Raw genomic sequence first — 21372 nt, forward strand, 5'->3', positions numbered from 1 at the left:
AGAGGGAATTTGTAAACACTTAATTGACAAATATGTCACAGAGTTGGCTGAGTCTCGGTGGAAAAAATCCTGACATGCTCAACAAGCAGATAAACGTGACCTAAATAGAATATGGACCGCACACGCCGATTATTGAAATTTAAAAGGATTGATAGAAGAAGTTAGTTAGTGTTCTCAAGGAACACTGTCTTATTGGTAGACATGCCAGCAGATCGGGGTAGACATGCAATGATTACTGCAGAAGCTGGCAAGAAGTAGAAGAAGGGACTGTAGAATATATTCTATGGCAACTATCGGTTGCGGTTTCCCCGAAGATGATTCGGAAGTTGCACAGATACGACTTTTTGAATTAAATAATTTATCAAGGCCACTTAGTTGTCCAGAGACGACATAGTAATGTGAGGGGTTTCCAGTCCCGATGGTGTAGTGTTATCTACTACATCCACTATACCTTGATCTACCCAAAGCATCGTAAGGCGCTTCCGGTATTAAGAATGGATTTTACATACTTCTTCAAGCGGGATACGAATTCATGACCGACTGAGAAGAGGTTAACAGTTCAAACTATTATAGATTGACCACAATTTCAGTCACTGTTCATAGTTCTGGTCGTCAGAAAATTACTTCGGTAACTCGATGCTAAGACTTTTGTGGATGAGAATTTTAACAGTATTTTTAACATAGAAGAATTACTGAGAGCTTTGTCTATATAGTGTTCCCACTCTGAAGGCATTTAGTATTTGATAGTACTTGAAGAATGATAGAATGGTCAGAATTTTCACAGGGTTGCATCGAAGAAAGAAAAAAACTGACTTTCAACTCTAATTTAAAATATGTTTAACCATTCATCCTTTATCTTGTTCCAGCTAAGGGCAAATATATTGGTGCTCCCTGCTTCAGTGACATGACATGCGAAACTACATTAATTCATGTCACCTGTGATAAGGAGACAAAAATTTGCGGCTGTGAAAGAAATTACCCAGTACAGCTTGGACTGACTAAAGGTTGCGATAAACGTAAGTGAATCAGTTATTTTCAAAAATTGTATAATATGTTCTAACCTTCTCTAATGCATTTGCAGCTAAAAAACTGGGCGAACAGTGTTTCTACGATGAAACCTGTATGTATAGCGATGAGAATTCCCTTTGTGTTCAAGTGCGACACAATGCCATGTGTCAATGTGCGGATGGTTTTCACTCGGTTAGTCACACGAAGCCGACACGACGTGTTTTTTGCACGAAAGGTGAGTTTGTAGATGAAAATAATATAAAAATTTAATCAATTTTAAAAATATGAAGTAATCAAAGTCAGAAGGAAGTTTCTAAAAACAAAAATTTTAACTTCGTAGCTTCATAATTTTAAAATTCTTTCGATAAAATGTGTTTAAATTCCAAAAAAAAAAACCAAAATAATGTGCTTCTTCTTTGGCACTGCAACCGTGGGTCGGTCTAGGCTGAGAACACAAAACTTCGACAGTTGCCTCTAACCTTTGCATAGTCACGTCAGTTGTGCATGCCACGAGCAGCAAGGTCCCTATGCAGTTCGACTTTTCATTGGATGCCTTGACCGTTGCCCACCAATGGGTTTCGAATCGAAGGATCTTTTCATTGGAGCTTTGTCGTCCATACGTACGACAATTACGTTCCTTTGTGAGTTTGCTGTAGTCGTCGTTTGGGTAGGTCAATGGCCGAGGCTTCGTGTATGTTTCATTAAATAACAATTTTTGCTTGGCGGTTCCAAACCCCAGCTGGGGAGAAGGCTTTAGTGATCACATTTGTATAGAGAGCAGCTTGATCCAAGGCAGACACCCGCTTGCGTCCGGACTTCCTGGTGTACAGACGCAGTAAATTTGTTGTTCTCTTAAACCGATTACCTTGGAGTGGTCCCAAAAAAGACTCCCTCTCACTTAGCCGTGACAATGAGTTCCACCCGAGTTGGTTACCGCATTTCACTCATGGTTGCTCACGTTTCTTTTGTTCTTACGATATTTGGCACATGGCAAGTGGGCCGAAGTCGGATTTATATTTGCCCAAGGGCTTTCATCCCAGAAACTTAGCTCCAAATAATTGTGAGAATCATCACAACTGCTCTCTAACTAAAATAGTCTAAAATGGATTTCAATGTAATTGAATGTGATTACAACCCATAATTCAAATAGGGTCCAATATTTTTAAGCCATCTTCATATATTATTTTTCACCATTTTACTTCATAATTTCATTAATCATATCTTTCATACTTTTTTTCACCCATAGACTTAAAGGAATTAAATTCTGATCTGCCTACTCTATTGGGCGTCGCAACGGGCATAGCAGTGCTTACTGGTCTTATCTGTATGGTCTTACATCTATTTACCAAAACAAAGTATCCACGTCCTCGAAACTTTGGCGATGCGAATCTACCGCCACCGATAATGTACTCTAGCGAAACAGGTAGGTTCGAAATCAATACACACGTCTATTTTATAAATTGCATCAATTATATGTGTATCCCGAATGATAAACGAAATTCAAAACACTAACTTAACACATCACATATTAGAAAAATTTTCCTTCCTTCAAAAATTTCCGACGCTTTTGTTCGACTTTCCAATTTCCATTGCGTATTGCACTTTACTCTCGCTTATACAATTGTTATAAATATGTGTGTCCACCATTGAATCTGATATGCCTTCACCGATTCCAGGTATACCATTGACAGTGCAATCGGGTCGACCATCATCACGTTCCAGTCTACGTTCGAGTGGCTCAATCGGTTCCTATGGCAATCGACGCGCCTCATCCGGTGGCGCTACAGCTGGTGTGCATGGCATGGGTGGTGTCGGCGGCGTTGGCGGTATTGGCGGCAGTAGCGGTACGAAAGGCATACTCGTCTCTACATCACGTACAGGTGCGGCTAGATCGGCCGCCATATTGCTTATATCGTGTCATTTGACGGAGCTCGCCAAAGAGGCGGCAGTGCGCACCACAACGTCGCGTCAAACTTCGGGCGCCGGCTGCAGTGCCAATTCGCGTGATAATCTGGATGAGAATGGCTCCGGTGGTTACACAACTGCCGGCACAGTTGGCGGCAGTGGTAGTCGCAGCTGTGACAGTACATTATCAATGACGCGTCATCTGCAGAAGCAGTTGAACCATCAGCGTCATTTATTAAGTCTTGAGCTGTCGCCGGCAAAAACGAAAAATAACGATAGAATTAGAACATTGTTGGGCATTAATGGAATTGATAATTATAGAACCGATGACGATGATGAGTTAAATAGTTTAGATCATAATCACCTGCAAATTGGTGCATTGCCGACACCGGCCAGTGAAACGCCTAGATTTGCGGTAAACATACGCTAAAACTCTCTCTCTCTCTCTCTCAAAAAACATTCACTGTCACTCTGTCTATCTGTCTCTGTCTGTCTCTCTCTCTCTCTGTATATTGGTCACACGATATCTATTAAAGTCTTACTCTCTATCTCTCTCTCTCCAAAATGAAATACAGATACATACCAACACACACACACACACACACACAGGCATACACCGTTTATACCAGTACACATATCGTCGTTCGATAATACAATACGATTGGTGTCACATAAGAGTTCCTGCTACGAATTGGTGGTCAATAATAATGAATATATTGCATTTGTTGCACTGTACTGCAATTTGTAAAGGTGTATTTATTTGTTAGCGCACAAAAAAACGCACTTGAGTTCAAGATTATTTCCAGAGGCTGCTAAGTTCCCCAAATCCATAGGATCCAAGCTTATCGTTGTCGTAATTTCTGTAATTCCCGCACCCACAAGTGTTATTATACTCGTAGAGCATAGTAGATTGATTACAAATTCTGAAAAGCATAAACGTAAAGACAAAGCTTCCCAAACTTTAGCTGAAACTTTTAAAATCTAATACAATTTAAGGATAGATCTAGCGAAACAACTCTGAGTTGTACAAAAAATCAGTTCGCGGTTGATTGGTAACTATATAGGTCCTGAGGCGGATATACATAAGTTGAGATTGAACCAAAAATTGTCCGAGTATCATATGTATGTACTTTTCCTAAAAGCTTTTATTTTTGCTAGTAGGACCGCTTTTCAACTCTTTAGGTGTGGTGGCTCCATGTTTTTCTACGCTAAAGTATAGATTAATTAATTTATGCGAACTTAGCCGGGCACATATCACATTGTGTGAACTATTTCCCTTTATCAAGACCACAGGGTGGTTCAAAGATGACTCCATAGTGTGAGGGATCACAGTCCCGGTGGTGTCACAATGGGCCAAAAGGCCTTGGTGCGTCGATTGACAGCCACTTAACCTAACATAACCTAACCTAGCGGTAGCTCAGGTAGGTTGGTAGGTATAGTATATGTTCGATGAACCACCTAGGCCTTTAGGAGGCCATTGTGAATCTACCGGGACTAGAAACACTCACACTACAATATCCTCTCTGAACGACTCGGCCTTGATTAAGTTAATTAACTCAAAAAGTTGTATGTATGCAACCTTCGAGACTAGCTAAGAGTCGGTATAGACCCAAAGGTTTTGAGTTCGAAATAATTGTTTCGCAATCCACAATCGAAGCGTAGACTTATCATGTTTTATATATCAAGTTCTCTCTCTCTCTCTAGTTCTTCAGTAGATTAATTAGACTCGAAAGTTAGATTATGCTTAACATGACTAACAATGAGGGTCTTCGGAGTATCAGCCAACATTTTCGCTGTCAGACCGATATCCAGCAATTAACAGCTGATTACTCGTAAAACAGTAATGATTGGTCCAATCTTCATAATTTAAATAAATAATAAATCCTGTCCGCAAGTCAATGATAGTCATCAAGTGTCAAAGTAGCCTACAGGAAATTATTACAATTAAGACATATAGCCTTCAGCTAATGACTTCCATTCTTCATTCCTTTTTCAGTATTCAAGTATTCAATACTCAATACAAATATAAGGAAAAACTCGACTAAGCCTCTAGTAAGAATGGTTACCATATAGTTGTATCAATAAAGGTTTTAACTACTGAAATTAAACTCTATTCGAAGTCGGTAGCACAGCTGCGAGCTGGTACAAACTTCTCAGACGTCAATTAGCAGTTCAAACAGCTTTTAAATCGCTTGTTATTGTATTTCGATTGTTGAGACCTTACATTAAGAGAAACGATTTTGAATAGTTATTTGTTAGATCTAGTGTTGAATAATCGCTATAGATGACTAATCGTCTCATACTCGGTCTCTGGATGTTTTTAGCTAGCATTAGATGTTTTCTACAGTAGCAGACATGATTTCTTAGTTTGATATTCTAAATTTATCAGCGCATCCATAACAATAATTTTAATTTTTTTGCACAAATTTTCAGTTCAACATTTCCTAGTTTCAAAGCAATTCCCTTTAAAAATTAACTTTAATTTTCCTGACATTATAAAACACTTAAAATCGTGTGAAACTCTACACTAATGTGCACAAAAATTGCATAACTTTAAAAAATTGATATATACAATTCAAGAAAAATTGCAAAAATGTGTAAAATTATTGTAAATAAAATTGTAAAAACTATTTTTTTTTTTAATTAGACAAGTTGTTTAGCAGTTGTAATCCCATGTAAAATTGGATGACCTCGAAATTAGTTAATTTATTGTTATAAAAGTAGAAATTTGTAACAAAATTATTATTGTTTTTTTTAATTACATAAATTTACACAAATGTCAAATATCCCATCAAAACCAAATTATAGAGTACCAGCATTCACTTTTCAAAAAAACAACAATAACAAGCAAGTTATTCATGCATAACGAAACACACACAGCAAAAACCGTTTCACCATATATTAAACTATATAACAACAAAAGCAGGTTGCGCAACAAAGCAATTAAAATATTAAGAAAAAAATTTAAATAAAAAAAAAATTAAATAATTAATTATATTATAATATTAATTGTTAGTATGCATTTATTATTAATTACTGTTATACGATAATTTATTGGTGTTACATTGTGTGTTGTGTTGTAATTTCTTATTTATTTGGAATATCATTTAAAAAAATAGAGAAAAAATATTTTTTAAAATATTTGAAAAATACAAACATAGCATATAAATTTAAAAATTTTAAATTTTCTAAACTGACAAACTATGCAGGGATGTATTGAAAATGCATATTTATAAAAAAAATTAAAAAAAAAAAGTTCAAATATTTTTTTCTTTCTTTCTTTTTGTCGTTATCTAGTACTTTAGTGCATATGTCGTCTTTTAGTGTATGTATGTGTATGTGTATGTATGTACTTACTTTTGACTGCCAAATTGTGTGTACAAAATGCCTTTCGTTACTTCAAAGTACTCGTTACTCGTAAGTTCATCGCTTCAGGTTTTATACTTTGTCATATTCCATTTCTGATGTTACAAAAAAAAAACACAAAAAAAAACAAATTTAAATAACGCTGATAATAATAATATTAATAATCAAGTGACAAGCCGTTATGCATATTTTCTCTAATATAGAAACTCAAATTGCAAGCAAAGTACAAACAACGTTGCAAATATACATATCTCGCGCAAGTGTTGAAACAGAAAAGCAATATGGCGGTGACTATGTTCCTAGCAAGCAAAGTATTTGAAAAAAAAAAAATAAAACAAATTACGTTTTTTTAATATTATTTTATTTATTAAATTTCCTCACTGCAACAATGAATGAATGAAAGCATACTAATTTTCTTAAATATTTATACACCTTACTTTAAATTTGCATATTTTTGTTGTATTTTTTATGGGAGTTATTCAAGTATTTCTGTGCAATCTAACCGAATTGAGTGCAAATAAAAAAAAAATTAAAGCTAGTTCATATATAATTGGTACAGTGCTCTAACCGAAAAAATGGCATTCATAAGCTATATTCTCGTATATATATCTATTTCTGAGATTACAAAAACACAATTTTTTCACAAATTAGCACAATATTTTTTAGTTAACGCTACGTAGTATTAAAAATACTATATTTTTATTTTTATTAAGTGAACCAGAGAGAAAAGTTTCTGAATAATAACAAAAATACAACTTTTTGAGTACTATGCGCCTAAAAGTATACTATATTTTTATAAATGTAATGTTTTTGTTGTTTTTAGTGGTAAAAAAATTGCATATTGCTGAACTGCTCAAGTGTAGGAGATGGACTACTTTTGAAAACCTTTCGAAACCATTTCGAAAATCTATCATTTGTAATACAATTCGGCTAAACATATACTATATTCTCACAAAAAATCTTTTTTATTGCATTCCGTTACAGAATCTCCTCCTTCCAATGTAGTTTGTAGAATAAACCAGAGAGAATACTTTCGAAAACATTTCAAAAATCTATTATTTTTAATAAAATTTGCCTAAAAGTAGACTATATTCTCATACAAATATTTTGTATTACATTAACGGACGAACTCTTCTCATTTAAAATGTACTTTATAAAATTTTTTGGCTTGGTATGGCTATAAGCAAGAACAAATAAAAGTTTTCAATGGAAGAAGTGAGGTTAGGTTAAGTCTGTAAATTCAACTACTGACTACTAACACCTAATGGCCTCTATAAAGCACAAAAGAGACAAAGAATTTTTTTGCGTACGAAATCACTTCTATATAATTAATAGGGCAAATAAATATAGATATATTTCCAATATAGTTTACAATTTTAAAGAAAACTGTAAAACCCATTCTTTAAAGCAGTTCTTAATGTCTAATATTTTAATTTGATTTTTAGGCGTTTGTTGAATTCATATTTTTTTGAAGTCTACCTTAAGGCACCTATCAATATTTATTTTATATTTTTGAAGTCTACCTTAAGGCGCCTATCAATATTTATTATATATTTCTGAAGTCTACATTAAGGCGCCTATCAATATTTATATTAATTTTTGAAGTCTACCTTAAGGCGCCTATCAATATTTATTATATATTTCTGAAGTCTACCTTAAGGCACCTATCAATATTTATTTTACATTTTTGAAGTCTACCTTAAGGCGCCTATCAATATTTATTATATATTTCTGAAGTCTACATTAAGGCGCCTATCAATATTTATATTAATTTTTGAAGTCTACCTTAAGGCGCCTATCAATATTGATTATATATTTCTGAAGTCTACATTAAGGCGCCTATCAATATTTATAATAATTTTTGAAGTCTACCTTAAGGCGCCTATCAATATTTATTATATATTTCTGAAGTCTACCTTAAGGCGCCTATCAATATTTATTTTATATTTCTGAAGTCTACTTTCAGGAGTTTGATCAATGAATTTTCTCTCTGGCACATTTTGTTTGTTTTTTTGCTTATATTCTTCAAATCAAGCGTGTAATTTTTTTTGCTTTTACTGCTATTGCGATTTTTTGTATTAAAACAAAAATATTTTAACAACTACTTACTTGTTTTTGTAAATTTATGTGTACTCTTCAAACTGAAACAAAGTAATAAACTATCGCTGTGCTCTGTCGCTAATGCTCGAAAGCGCTTACAAATAATAGAAATTTATATGGAAAAAATATTTTTTAAACAATAAAAGAGTTAAAATTTTTTATTTTTCTTAAAATATAAAATTATAATAATTTCTTTTATAATTTTTTTTTAAATTGATATTTTTTTGAATTGCGTCTCGATAAAAGAACAAATTATTGTTTTCAAATCTTGTATTAAGAAACATTTTTTGATACGCATTTTTATATTGTATTAATTTTAAATTATAAAATAAAACAATTTAAAAAAACTTTTAAATTTTATTAAAATATTTTTTAATTTTTTTAAATTAAATTTGTCAGAAAATATATTTAAAAAAAAATAATTTTCTAATTTCATCTTGTTTAAAAAAATTTTTTGAAATATCTTTCCAAAATGATTGATACGCAGTTTTACTTTTAAATTATTTTTCTTTTTTAATTTTATAATTTTTTTTTAATTAATTTTCCAAAAAAAATTTAAAAACTATAAAAAATAAAAATTTTCATATAAATTTCTATAATTTGCGCTTTGCTCTATGTAACTTGTGTAACTTCTTAGTTAAAAAATAATATAAAATTAAGCTTTCTATCCAATAAGTACAAATTGTAAAAATTTCTACTATCCCCATACCCTTGTAAAGTTTCCGTACCAACTATTCGGCTTACTTCGTACCTACACCTCTTTTAGCGAAACTTAAGTGTAAAATGTGCCAATGAGCAGTCGTAAATGCACGCTACGCTTGTACGCCTAAAACTATGCCTAAATTTTGTATGAAAACTCTCCACCCTCTTTCATAAAATAGCTGCAGCGCCCCAAAAAATAAAGCAAGCTTACAAGCCTGATATTTTTTACGAAAAGCAATAGTTTTGCATCATTAGAACGCAGAGAAAGAATATTAGAAAACGAAATTTTAATTTTACTTTTTTTTTTTGATTGGCCAATATTTTCTCCACAAATTATAACAACTAATGATACAAAACTGCAGCTATAGAACAATATAATTATATACTCTAAATTATATGAATTAATATTATACCATTAATTAAGTTAAATATTAAAAAATTAATAAACTCATTGTAAATATTTCTCTCTTCAACAACCACTCACAACACACTCACACACCCACATACACACACTCACCTGCCAATACAGGTTCTCGAAGACCAAGTCTAGCGTCGGTTCATAGTACTAGTTCGTCTGTGCGTAGTTATAGTATGATGCGTTTCGAGAAGGAGGTACAACAGAAGGAGATACGTCAGGAGATGAAATTGCGTTTGGCACGTCTGCAACAACAACAACATCTAAATCAAAATAAACCGCAAATTGTGATTGGCGATACACTACAACATCATATGAGCGCCGCATCGGCGCTAAGTCGCTTGAGCGGTATGCCAACACCAAGTCCATTAACTCCAAATTCAACAGATGAACTATTGCCGTCGGTGGATGAGTTGCAAGAGGTAAGTGTTGAAGTTAGGTGCAGTTTCGAGTTTGCTAGAGAGAGAGCGTTTATTTCTAGAGTTACTCCACACCAGTCCAAGTGATTCAGTTTCAGTGGCTTAGCTCTTTAGATGTCGCTTTTTTCGAGTTTATCTAGCCTAGGTTATGTTTAGGTCGAAGTGTTTCATATTTAGTGACTCAGCGTCATACAAAGTGTGTTCAAAAAATAACGGGAAATTTCTAAATTTTCAAACTCTATTTTTTGGAAAGCCTTTGGCTCTTTCAGCGATTTTTTCTATGCTTATAAAACGATAGCCCTTTAAGGTTCTCTTTATTTTTGCAAATATGAAAAAGTCACACGGAGTTGTCGTATCTGTTGAATATGTCGATTTTGTCGAAAAAAATTGACAATTGGACTCTCCAGACCCGTGAAATTTTAAATTTAACAATTCTCGTTATTTTTTGAACACACCACGTATGTATGTAGATTTGGCAGCTACTAAGTCAGGAATCTGTTGGGTTCGGATGAAAGTTTATTAGTTTCAATGGATCCTAATTCCATGTTATTCAAGCTTAGATTATGTTCGATCGGTAAGTCCAATAAGAACCAATATAGAGGTTTTCGGTTTTGGAAGGAAGGCCACTGGCCAGAATTGTCTACAAATTCTGAAATACATCGGAGCTCACTCGATTTCAACTTCGAAGGCACGAATTAAAGAGAAAAAAAAAGAATCGGGCAAGATTTTGAAACAAGATTTATAGGGTTTCAACGTTATTATGGAAAGTTCCTTATTTCTTATGAGTAATATTTTCTAATATTGGATAACTTATAATAAATAAAAAAATAACAATGTATTTCTTCCCGCAGTATCCACCGCGTACGGAGGATCTAGCAACAACAATACACAAAATGGCCGCTGATAGCGTGGCCGCTTCTACACTGACCGCCATCAAACAAGCAGCAATCGGCACAAGCATCGCTTTAACAACAACCATGGGCGCAACAACAATGGCAACGGGCATGGCTGCTAGCGGTGGTGGTGGCAGCTTGATGACACCGGGTACACCATCCGATATGATGGGAGCTGCTGCTTATATTGGACCATGTAGTTCATCGACTGACACACTCTAAAAGAGGTACACTTAAGCTGAACAAAGAAGACGATAAACACAAATAATAAATGCAAAAAAAAAAAAATAAATGAATCATAGACAGGCAGTAGAAATTAACGAATTTGCCAGCAAAGAAAATTTAGAGGCTTCAACTCGTAAATAAATATACTTAAGTATGCAATAACAATATAAGTATAGATAACGGTTTTGTATGATACATACAGGCGCGTGCGCGAAAATTGTACGGTTAAAATTGCGCATACTTTATATACTGAATGGGTTAAAATTTCTAAATTAGTGAAAAAATTAAAAAAATATGAAAAATTAGCTAATATGAAGTGCGTTTCGCTTAAACAATTAGACACAAAATGAATGTAATAAGCTAATTTTTTATGCAGCCGTTGTTGTAGGTTAGGTTAGTTTAGCGTTAACTGTATTTATATGCGATTAATTGTAACGGTTTAATGTATGTATAACATACTAATAGGCGTTAGAGCGTTTTCATAATTGTTCCCCAATATTGAATTTGTACTAACACACACCTGTAAATGTAAATATGTAACGGTTTTAATTTAGACTAACTGTATGGAAAAACTGTTGTTATCAGCGTAATAGACCGAACTAAAAATCCGTAAATAATTAAGATTTATTTTTCGTGGAATTTTTGATTTTTTTTTCAAATAATACAACGCTTTAACTATGGTTGTCCTTGATCTGCCTCCATTACCCACAAATGTGGTTTCAATTCAACTCTCAGTTTTCGTATGAAAGCGTAGATACAATGAAAATATTCTTAATACATTTAAACTAAGCAATAGACACGAAAAATATTTGGAACTGATAGAGCAATTTTTATAATACTTCCTCATTTACTGATCATAAGTGATTTTTCTTCCGTTTGATCTCTTTAGGATTGTAGAAACTGCTTTGCTAGTGTTCCTTTCGTATTTCTTTACGATATATAATCTTTGGTGTTAGTCTTTTTTATTTTTTGGAATGTAGAATATTAAGTGGAATATAAAATATTGGTTACTTTTGAACTTGAATATTGATAACTTCGAACGAATCTACTTTGAGAAGACTTTTGGCCACTATTCTCATCAATCAATTTGAGAATAAATCAGTCAAGGTAGCTTGAATATTATTTATTCGTCCTCAAATTTCCGTACCTAGATTTTTATAGCGATTTTGTTCTGAGTCTGTTATGGCTCGCTCAGATATATTTTCGAAAACGAAAAAGCAGACGAGTTGGCAAAGTCAGGAGCCTCTCCAGAAGAATCCGAATCCGAGGCAGGGCTAATACCATGCGCGTCAGAAAGAAAGAGAGAGTTTTACATATAGTTTGAAAAAAAGAGCTCAGAACAGATGAAAATTTACAACCAAACGCAAAATATCAAAGAAAATGGCTGTTCCCCGCAGGAGAAAACACACTTGAACTATTGAGGAAAAATTAAATAAAATAATTAACCCTCTCATTTAAATTTATGGATCGACAAAGCGCCTAGTACCTACCACAAATTAACAGAGGCTTTTTACTTCTATATCCGCTAATTCGCGAGGATGCACAAAAAAGTGAGATCCAAGATACATTGGCCTAGACCTCCCAAAGATGAACATTTCAGAAGGAAATGTTGGGAAATGTCTACCTCATCCTCATCCAAACATCTTCTGCAGATAGCGTATGATCAGTTAGATCTTCTATGGCTAGGGAAAGGTTGACCTTACTGAGGGCGAAGAGTTCCCTAGACCTCTTGCGATGTCATTCATCTACATAGAATCAAATTACAAGTGGATAATGGTGTTTCTATTCGTTCCCATTCCTCTGTAGGTGAGGTCCAAGAAATAATACAGACTTACAGATACCAATGCGGGGCAGTTGCTATTTGGAGAACAAGAGTTGGAATGGGTCTGGCTTATGACAGTATTTGGCGCTGCTTAAGAAGGACATATAAAAACGGGTTTTCAATTTCTCTGTAAATATCCAGCTGTATCACAAACACGACAAAGAACATTTGGAATCCATCAGGTGCCAAACCTTGAAAGGCTATAAAAAAACAACTGCATAAAAAACGCAACGATGAAACGAGATAGCAAGAATACTAAGGTTTACGAGGGAGGGGTGAGGGGCGAATCTAGCACTAATTGAGCCCGGAAAAGCTGGACTACTACCTACAGCTATGAATTAAGTAAAATATGGACGTCAGTATTTTGTCTGTATAATTTTCAGTCTGTCAAGATCTTAAGATCTCTATCTACACATATTTTGCATCTTTATATCCTTTAAGAAAAAATACCCTTCACTATCAACTCCCATTTTAGATAAGATTCTTTCCGAAATTCGCTCGTTGAAGCATTTGATCAGTTAAGTTCTCAATGTAGTAGTTCATTTTTTGGGATCGTTCGAATTCAGCCACTGTTTCAGTAACTCATGGTGACTGAGTTTCAAAACTGTTCCGGATTGAGTGTTGTGGGATGTTCATTATTGAAATTTGAAATTTTTAAATGGTAAATCTCGTTTCTTAATTGCAGATTATCGAGTTAAGCTCGTACGGACTATAATATTTGAAAACTAGTTCGATTAATCTCCTCAAGTGACTTTGAAATTTCAGAGATCCTGAACTACAAAGTTTATATTATTTTATGTTTAATTTAATTTAATTTAATTTAAATGTGTTCTCTACCAGTTTCAAGAGATTTAAATAAAAATTAACCATAACTAAGGCATATAATTTCAATACCAAAAAAATACCCAAAATTAAGAAGAATCATATAAGGAAAGAACGAAAACAGGAAATGCAGAGTTATTGAATTTAATTATATGTATACTAAGGTAATAAAAAATAAAGCTTATGTAATATATAAATATAATGTAGATAAATTAAATGAGATTAGAAAAAAATTAAAAAGACTTTAGTAAAATAAAAAATTTAATTTTTTAGTACACAAGTACCCAAAGTAGCTAAGAACAATAAAATAAGCGGAAAAAATTACATAAATTAGTGGTGACAAATTTACGTCTAGCAAGAGTTATATATACATATATTTTAATTATGAAGCGTAATATGTTAAAAATGAAAAGCGAAATGAAAAATAATAAATAAATATTATTAAATAAATTAAAAATAAAAATAAAATGTTGCGCGTATAAAATTATGAAAAAAATATATAAAACTAAATTATATAAAAATAATAATAATAATTAGTTAAAAATGTGTTAAATAGATTTTTTGATGTACAATTATAAAAAAATGTATGCAAATTTACATAAAAATAAAAAAATAATTAAACATACCTATGCGTACGTGTAGATTCTAGCACATATGTATGTATGTTTGTAGCAAAAAAATATATTTGGTAGGCAATATTTGATAAGGATTTTTTATATACACACACACAAACTTTGTGGTCCTTATAACTATAGATGTATCTATGTATGTGTATGTATACAAATGAAATGAAATCGGCAAATGGCACATATATATGTATGTATTTCATATGATTTACAATGAAAGTAAACTAACTAATAATATTTGTTATAAGTAGAAAAAAGTTGAAAAATCAATATGACTAACTGTACAAGCGTTAAAATGTAAAAATAATTTATTTGTTGTTGTTATGTTGTCAAATAGCAAGTTAGTTGTGTTTTTTTCTACAAGCCTTAATTCATTAAATGCTAGGAATTGCTGTGCAATAAGTAATAATAAAGAAAACTAAAATGTGTTGGAACAAAAATTATTTTCTAGAAATTACTATCGGTATGCTGTACAGTAAAACACACACATACATACCTTTTTGAATTGTAAACACGCAACAAAAGACATCACCTGTGTATAAATTGATGTTTAGTATTAGCAAAACAGTATTATTTACAAGAAGAAAAACAATTTAATGAATACAAATTTACTAAAAGAAAAACAATTTTCTTATTTATATTTATGCATAAAAACACTTTAAAACACAATTATATACAAAATTGAAACAAAATTGTAACAAAAATAATAGCAAACATATAGGAGAGTTGCAAATTTGTTGACTTATTTGCAATTGCAAATTTTAAAATAATATTTTAGTGAGTTTACCTACTTATTAAACACACTGTACAACATTAAAGCAAAACATTTTATGTTTTATGAGACCAAAAATCGTTGTTTGATACGAACAATTTGAAAAGTTTATACAAAATTTGAGTTTAGTGGGGTTAAAGTTCAGTTGTTTTCATAATTTTGTAAGATTACTAAAAGTTCTAAATTTTTTTTATTTATTAAAAAAAAATATTTTGTAACAATTAAGGAAAGGCTAAGTTCAGGTGCAACCAAACATTTTATACTCTCGCAATTTATTGATATAATTTTATAAAGATAACACAATGCGACCCATATATTTGGCATAAAGTTCAATAGAATAACGAAAATCATCATAAATAGTATATGGGGACTGAGGTAATTCCTAAACCGATTTCACTCGTTTTCACCACCAAGGTACAATATATCAAAGACTATACGCTCACTTAATTTTATATTACTTATAATTCGGTATATGGGATCTGGTGGAGGTTATGACCCGATTTTAACCATTTTTGCTACAGTGACAAACTATTAGAAGAAAAATATTTACTCTGAATTAAATTAAGATACCTGAGAGATTTACCGAAATTTTCGGTGAAAAATTACCATGGGGCACTGAATTCTTCACATTCGATTTTCGGGGCTTTGAAAAGTTATAGTCCGAATTCGACAATTTTCACACAAGTGATGACACAGTATTTGTGCAAAGTTTTATTCCGCTATCTAATTGGTTCCTTATTTATATATTATAAAGTGAAGGAATACTGCCTAAGATAGACATATGGTTTCTGTACTACGATATGTACTACAATAAAAGCTCAAGAAACCATATACCAGCATAGTGACACACATGTAGTATTGTACTATGTTTACAACCATCAGCTGATGCAAATAAATTCAAGCAAAATATAATTATGAATAACAGGCAGGAAATTTGATCCTGACTTAGTTATAACTTCAAGCAATCTTAAAATATTATTGTCCAAGATAATTATTACATATTACATATTACATATTATTACATACATTTTACATATTTTTCACATAATTTTTTCAAATTTTATTTTTAGATTTCAATTTATTTTGAATTTAATTTATTTTCTATATGTCAAAATGTCAGAAAACGTATGATTGTGGCAGAAGAGCTTAAAACTTTCGGTGTGTTCAATGCAATCCATTGTAGTACATTTCACAACACCACAAAATTTCAATGGTTTCTAGAACTCTATTGTAGTACGGAACACCATTTGCTTTGAAACAAAATTCGGAAAACCGTTGATACACATATGGTTTCTGAAGCATACTACAATATATACTACATGTCTGTCTCAGGTATAAGATGTAGTTCAAAATTGAGTTACATGGGAAGTTGTCGTGGTTGTTAACCGATTTCATTCATTTTCCACACGTGTTATCAGGGTATCAAGAAAATATTATATACCCAATTGCATTCGAATCGGTCGAGTAGTTCCTGAGATATGGTTTTTGACCCATAAGTGGGCGATGCCACGCTCATATTCCATTTTGTAAAAAACTCTGAGTGCAATTTCTTCTGTAAAATTTAGTGTTTCTGACGTTTTTAGTTAGTGGGTTAACCCACTTTTAGTAATTTTCAACCTAACCTTTGTATGGGTGGTGGGCGTGGTTATTATCCGATTTCTTTCATTTTTGGATTGTATAAGGATTTTGCCCATCTTCGAAAGCAACCTCCTCAGGGTGCCAAGGAATATTTGTTCCAAGTTTCATTAAGATATCTTAATTTTTACTCAAGTTATCGATTGCACGGACAGACGGACAGATCCGGATTATTTTTGAAAATAACTGGATTTTTTTTTTTTAAATCCTAAACAAGTTATTTGTATAACAAAATATTTGAAAGATTCAGCGCTTAAATTGTATTCTCAGTTATAAACTTTTAAAGCCACAGTTGAACTTCCATAACTCGAACTTCTATAACTCGAATTTCTGCATAACTCAAACTCTTGAATTGACAATAGAAGTCAAATTTTATACAAATTACCTTCCTTAACTCGGAAGTCACTCTAATTCGAAGTTTTTTTGTGGTTTATGGCGATTCAAGTTAATGAGTTCAACTGTATTTCAACCAAACAGCGCTTTTTGATAACTTCAAACGTAATTCAATACTCGACTACAGTTATGTTCCAAAAAATCTGGAATTTGTTGTACAGTGTCATACTATTTATATAGTTATAGTTTTTTAAATAGTTATAGTTTTACATAGCATTGTTGTCTTTATACCTGTAAACAATACTACATCCCTCTACTGTTAACTGAAATTAGCGCATATCTCTACTATAATCATTTTAGTAAACTTTTCACCACCTACTCGTATATAAAACCCCTGCTTATGATAAATTATTTTATTTTAAATCTAGTAATTAGTAACAACTCTAAAATAGACTTTATGCTTTGTTACATATCAAATACGTTTTAGTACTCGTGGCCCATTTCAAATTTCGTCCCACTGAAACATTACCGAACTTCATTTAAAATTAACTAACTAACTATCCATTTGTTCCGTCCTTTGTTTAAAACATGCTTTCAACCGTCCTCACCCGACCATAAACGCCGTTTTAGTAATATAATGCAACATAACATGACATGGCATAACATCACGTGATATAACTATACTTAATAAACATAACATAACTAGCATAGCATAACTTTACATGGCATGACATAATTTGACTTAATACACATAACATAGCATACATAATTTAACATAACATAACTTGACAGGATATAACTTCGCATAGCAAACATAACATAACATAGCATATCATAACTTTACATGACATGACATAATTTGACTTAATAAACATAACATAGCATACATAATTTAACATAACATAACTTGACAGGATATAACTTCGCATAACAAACATAACATAACATAGCATATCATAACTTTACATGACATGACATAACATAATTTGACTTAATAAACATAACATAGCATACATAATTTAACATAATATAACTTGACAGGATATAACTTCGCATAACAAACATAACATAACATAGCTTAACATAACACAACATAACATGTCATGACATAGCATAGCATAACTTTACATGACATGACATAACATAACTTAACATGCCATAATTTGACTTAATAAACCTAATATATAACATAATTGAACATAAGATCACTTGACATGATATAACTTCGCATAACAAACATAACATAGCATAACTTAACATAACATAACATGTCATGACATAGCATAACATCACATGTTATGGCATATCTTAAAAATTTACAGGTTCAGTGTTAATATTAATTTGAGTCGAAAAAGCATTATTACCGGGTACACAAATAAAGATTCATTGAAATAATTTCCATGTACTGATCTCAAAATGATCTGTACCAGGATAGACTGATAGGATTGATACACACTATCTCTTTGTCGATTTTAAAGTTGCTTTTAGATAATTTCGTCCATCTTGGAACGAGCATTAACACCAATAATAATATCAGCCTTGGAATCGAACGCAGAATCACTATTGCCAACAGGTGTTACTATGGACTGAGTAGGCAATTGAAAAGTAAAGTACTCTCTCGACGAATAATAGCCAAGTCCCTTATCATACCCGTTCTGATTTATGGTCCTCTGAACAATGGCACGATGAACTGTATGAGTTATACGACGACATTGACATAGTCCAGCGAATAAAAAGACAGCGCCTACGCTGGCTAGATCATGTTATTCGAATGGACGAAAACACTTCAGTTTAGAAAGTGCTCCATGCAGACCTCCACTCCACTTTACCTTCCAGTTGGCACCAAATAGTAAGAAAGAGGAATGAGTGGCGCCCTCTGGTGTATTCGGCTATAATCGCGTAAGCGGTTCCTATGCCATATATATATATATTTTTTTTTTTAATTTTTAATCTTATTTCAAATTATGTACCCAAAACTATTTCAACTTCAGCGATTTTTCGATTTAAACTAGTTAAAGTTTAGCGAGTAGTCATGAATGGGGCACTATTAATAATTTTTTGGAGAGGCCTGTACAATTTTTTCATTATCACAGTATCATAATTCATACAAACGCAATATGATTTACCAATTTTACTCAATTGGCTATAATCGTAAAACCATCAAAGCTCGGCATTTTTACACTAGACACTTTTAATACACACGATTTAACTCTATAAAGGACAGTATTTGGAACTGTAAACCAACACAATACTTTAAAAAGTGACCGTTATCGACATTATATGTGTAGCCGTCTTCGATTTGTCAATACTTGGGCAGTGGCGAAACGAACAGCAACTGGTATAAATGAACTGGTCTAATTTGAACTTGCTTGATCAAATATACACCTATTAGCAAGCAGTTATACCAATTTTTAGATGGTGCTTTTTACTGGCCCAGACCCAGTTAATAACAATTAGCCGAGCATTAAACGAATCGTAGTCGGTTTATGTAGTTAGAACATATCCGTTAATATTTTGTAGACTGTTTGATTCATTTAAATATGATAAGCAAGTATGCTGCTGCTATTATACAATATATAGAACCCAATATTGAGACCTACTACTTGAACTATACCCATCCTCTATGTATACCTAGTGTTCGTATTATATACAAAGTTATACACCAAAAATTACACACATAACTAACTACCTAATTACGAAATTTAGACGTACTATACTAGTTAGTATACGGTAGTTGAAAAAAAGCTACACTCTATAGCCATGCCTAAACCTGCGTTGTGTTAACCCTTGTGAACTACAAATAAATAATTCAAACAAAACCATAAAAATTATATGTATACTTACAATAAAAACAAAAACAATAAAAATACAAAAATCAATAAAAAATAATAATTAATAATAAAAAAAACTATATGTAATAGTTAAAAGTTAATTAAACCGAAAAATTTGCAGAAAAGAAATAGCAGCTAACAACGTAAAGAGTAATAGTTTAATTTTAGCTAACTAAATGAACTGGTTAATTATGTACTTACAAACTTGCATATATACTACTTATCTTATACTATAAAAAATAGTACTTTAATACAAAATAGTAATAGTATGAAAAGAAATTTGTAGAAATTTTGCAAAACCCCCCAAAAAACAGAAATTAAAACAATAAAACTTAATAATTATTACTAAGCAGAAGTGTACTACTACTACAAATATGACGAAATTGGTTTTCGAAAATATTACAATAACATTAACTAAGTGCATAAAAACACAGTTAAAAGTACTATAGACCTAGCGAAACTTATATTTAGTGTAAACTATTATACACATTTAGTACTTAACTTGCTAAAACCTGATTTTTGCGGTTTACATATTTCACATATTACAACGAATTTTTCTAACATTCATTTCATATTTGAGGTTATGTTCATTGTAGTTTTTGAAAACAAAATTTGGTTTTTATATCATCTTTTATTTATTTATTATATTTTATCTTTCATTTCATCTTCTAGATCACATTTCATATTACTTGAACGAAAATTTTTAAAATAAAATTGAACTTCCATAACTCGAACTTCTATAACTCGAATTTCTCCATAAATCAAACTCTTGAATTGGCAATAGAAGTCAAATTTCACACAAATTACTTTCCGTAACTCAGAAGTCTCTCTAATTTGATGTTTTTTTGTGGATAATGGTGATTCGAGTTAGGGAAGTTCAACTGTAGTTTAATTTTAAAGGTTGCAGAGAAGATTTCTTGAGTGATCTATATACAGTAATCACAGATCATAACATAAAGAGGTTTTCAATAAGAGCGCTACAAAAGTTAAATAAAACAAAAAGGGTTTTGAGATATCAATGATCTTTTATCTTTATTCCTGTGAAAGTATATTCGATGCCATTACGTATGGAACTCGATTTCTTTTGCATGGCCATCACGGGCACGCTTGCAGAAGTACAGACGTTGAACCCAATTTTCTATCGTTTTCAAGCATTAATCGGCCGATACTGCTGCAATTTCAAGTTCAATGCTCATACGAAGTTCAACAATCGCCGCTGGCTTGTTGGCATAGACCATAGACTTGACGTAGTCCCACAGGAAATAGTCTAACGGTGCCACGATCGCACGATCGAGGCGGCCAATTGATTGGGGTTTTTCGTAAGATAAGAAAATTCGCTGTATAATTTGTGGCGCCGTCCAGTTGGAACCACGTATTGTCTAAGTCCATATCATCAAATTCGGGCCAAAAATATTCGGTTATCATTGAGCGGTAGTGATTCCCATTCACAGTAACGAGTCGGTCTTGATCATCACGGAAGAAGGCCCAATGACGCCGC

General features: G+C 32.3%; 1 protein-coding gene across 4 annotated transcripts in view; it reads left to right on the forward strand.

The window, feature by feature from the left end:
• Positions 1–18031, forward strand: part of LOC105210303 (uncharacterized) — a 44890-nt gene extending 26859 nt beyond the window's left edge. The window contains exons 3-8 of one of the 4 annotated variants that reach the window (XM_011181163.3): positions 867–1016; positions 1082–1243; positions 2255–2431; positions 2685–2888; positions 9611–9918; positions 10767–18031. In XM_011181163.3, coding sequence (XP_011179465.3) covers positions 867–1016; positions 1082–1243; positions 2255–2431; positions 2685–2888; positions 9611–9918; positions 10767–11030 — 1265 coding nt within the window. In that variant the 3' untranslated portion in view covers positions 11031–18031. Of the gene's footprint in view, positions 1–866; positions 1017–1081; positions 1244–2254; positions 2432–2684; positions 3329–9610; positions 9919–10766 lie in introns of those variants that run through there. The other 3 variants (XM_054228722.1, XM_054228721.1, XM_054228723.1) reach the window with 3 other exon arrangements.
• Positions 18032–21372: the final 3341 nt, after the last annotated feature.

The sequence above is a fragment of the Zeugodacus cucurbitae genome, chromosome 4, assembly GCF_028554725.1.
Source record: "Zeugodacus cucurbitae isolate PBARC_wt_2022May chromosome 4, idZeuCucr1.2, whole genome shotgun sequence".
NCBI lineage: Eukaryota > Metazoa > Arthropoda > Insecta > Diptera > Tephritidae > Zeugodacus > Zeugodacus cucurbitae.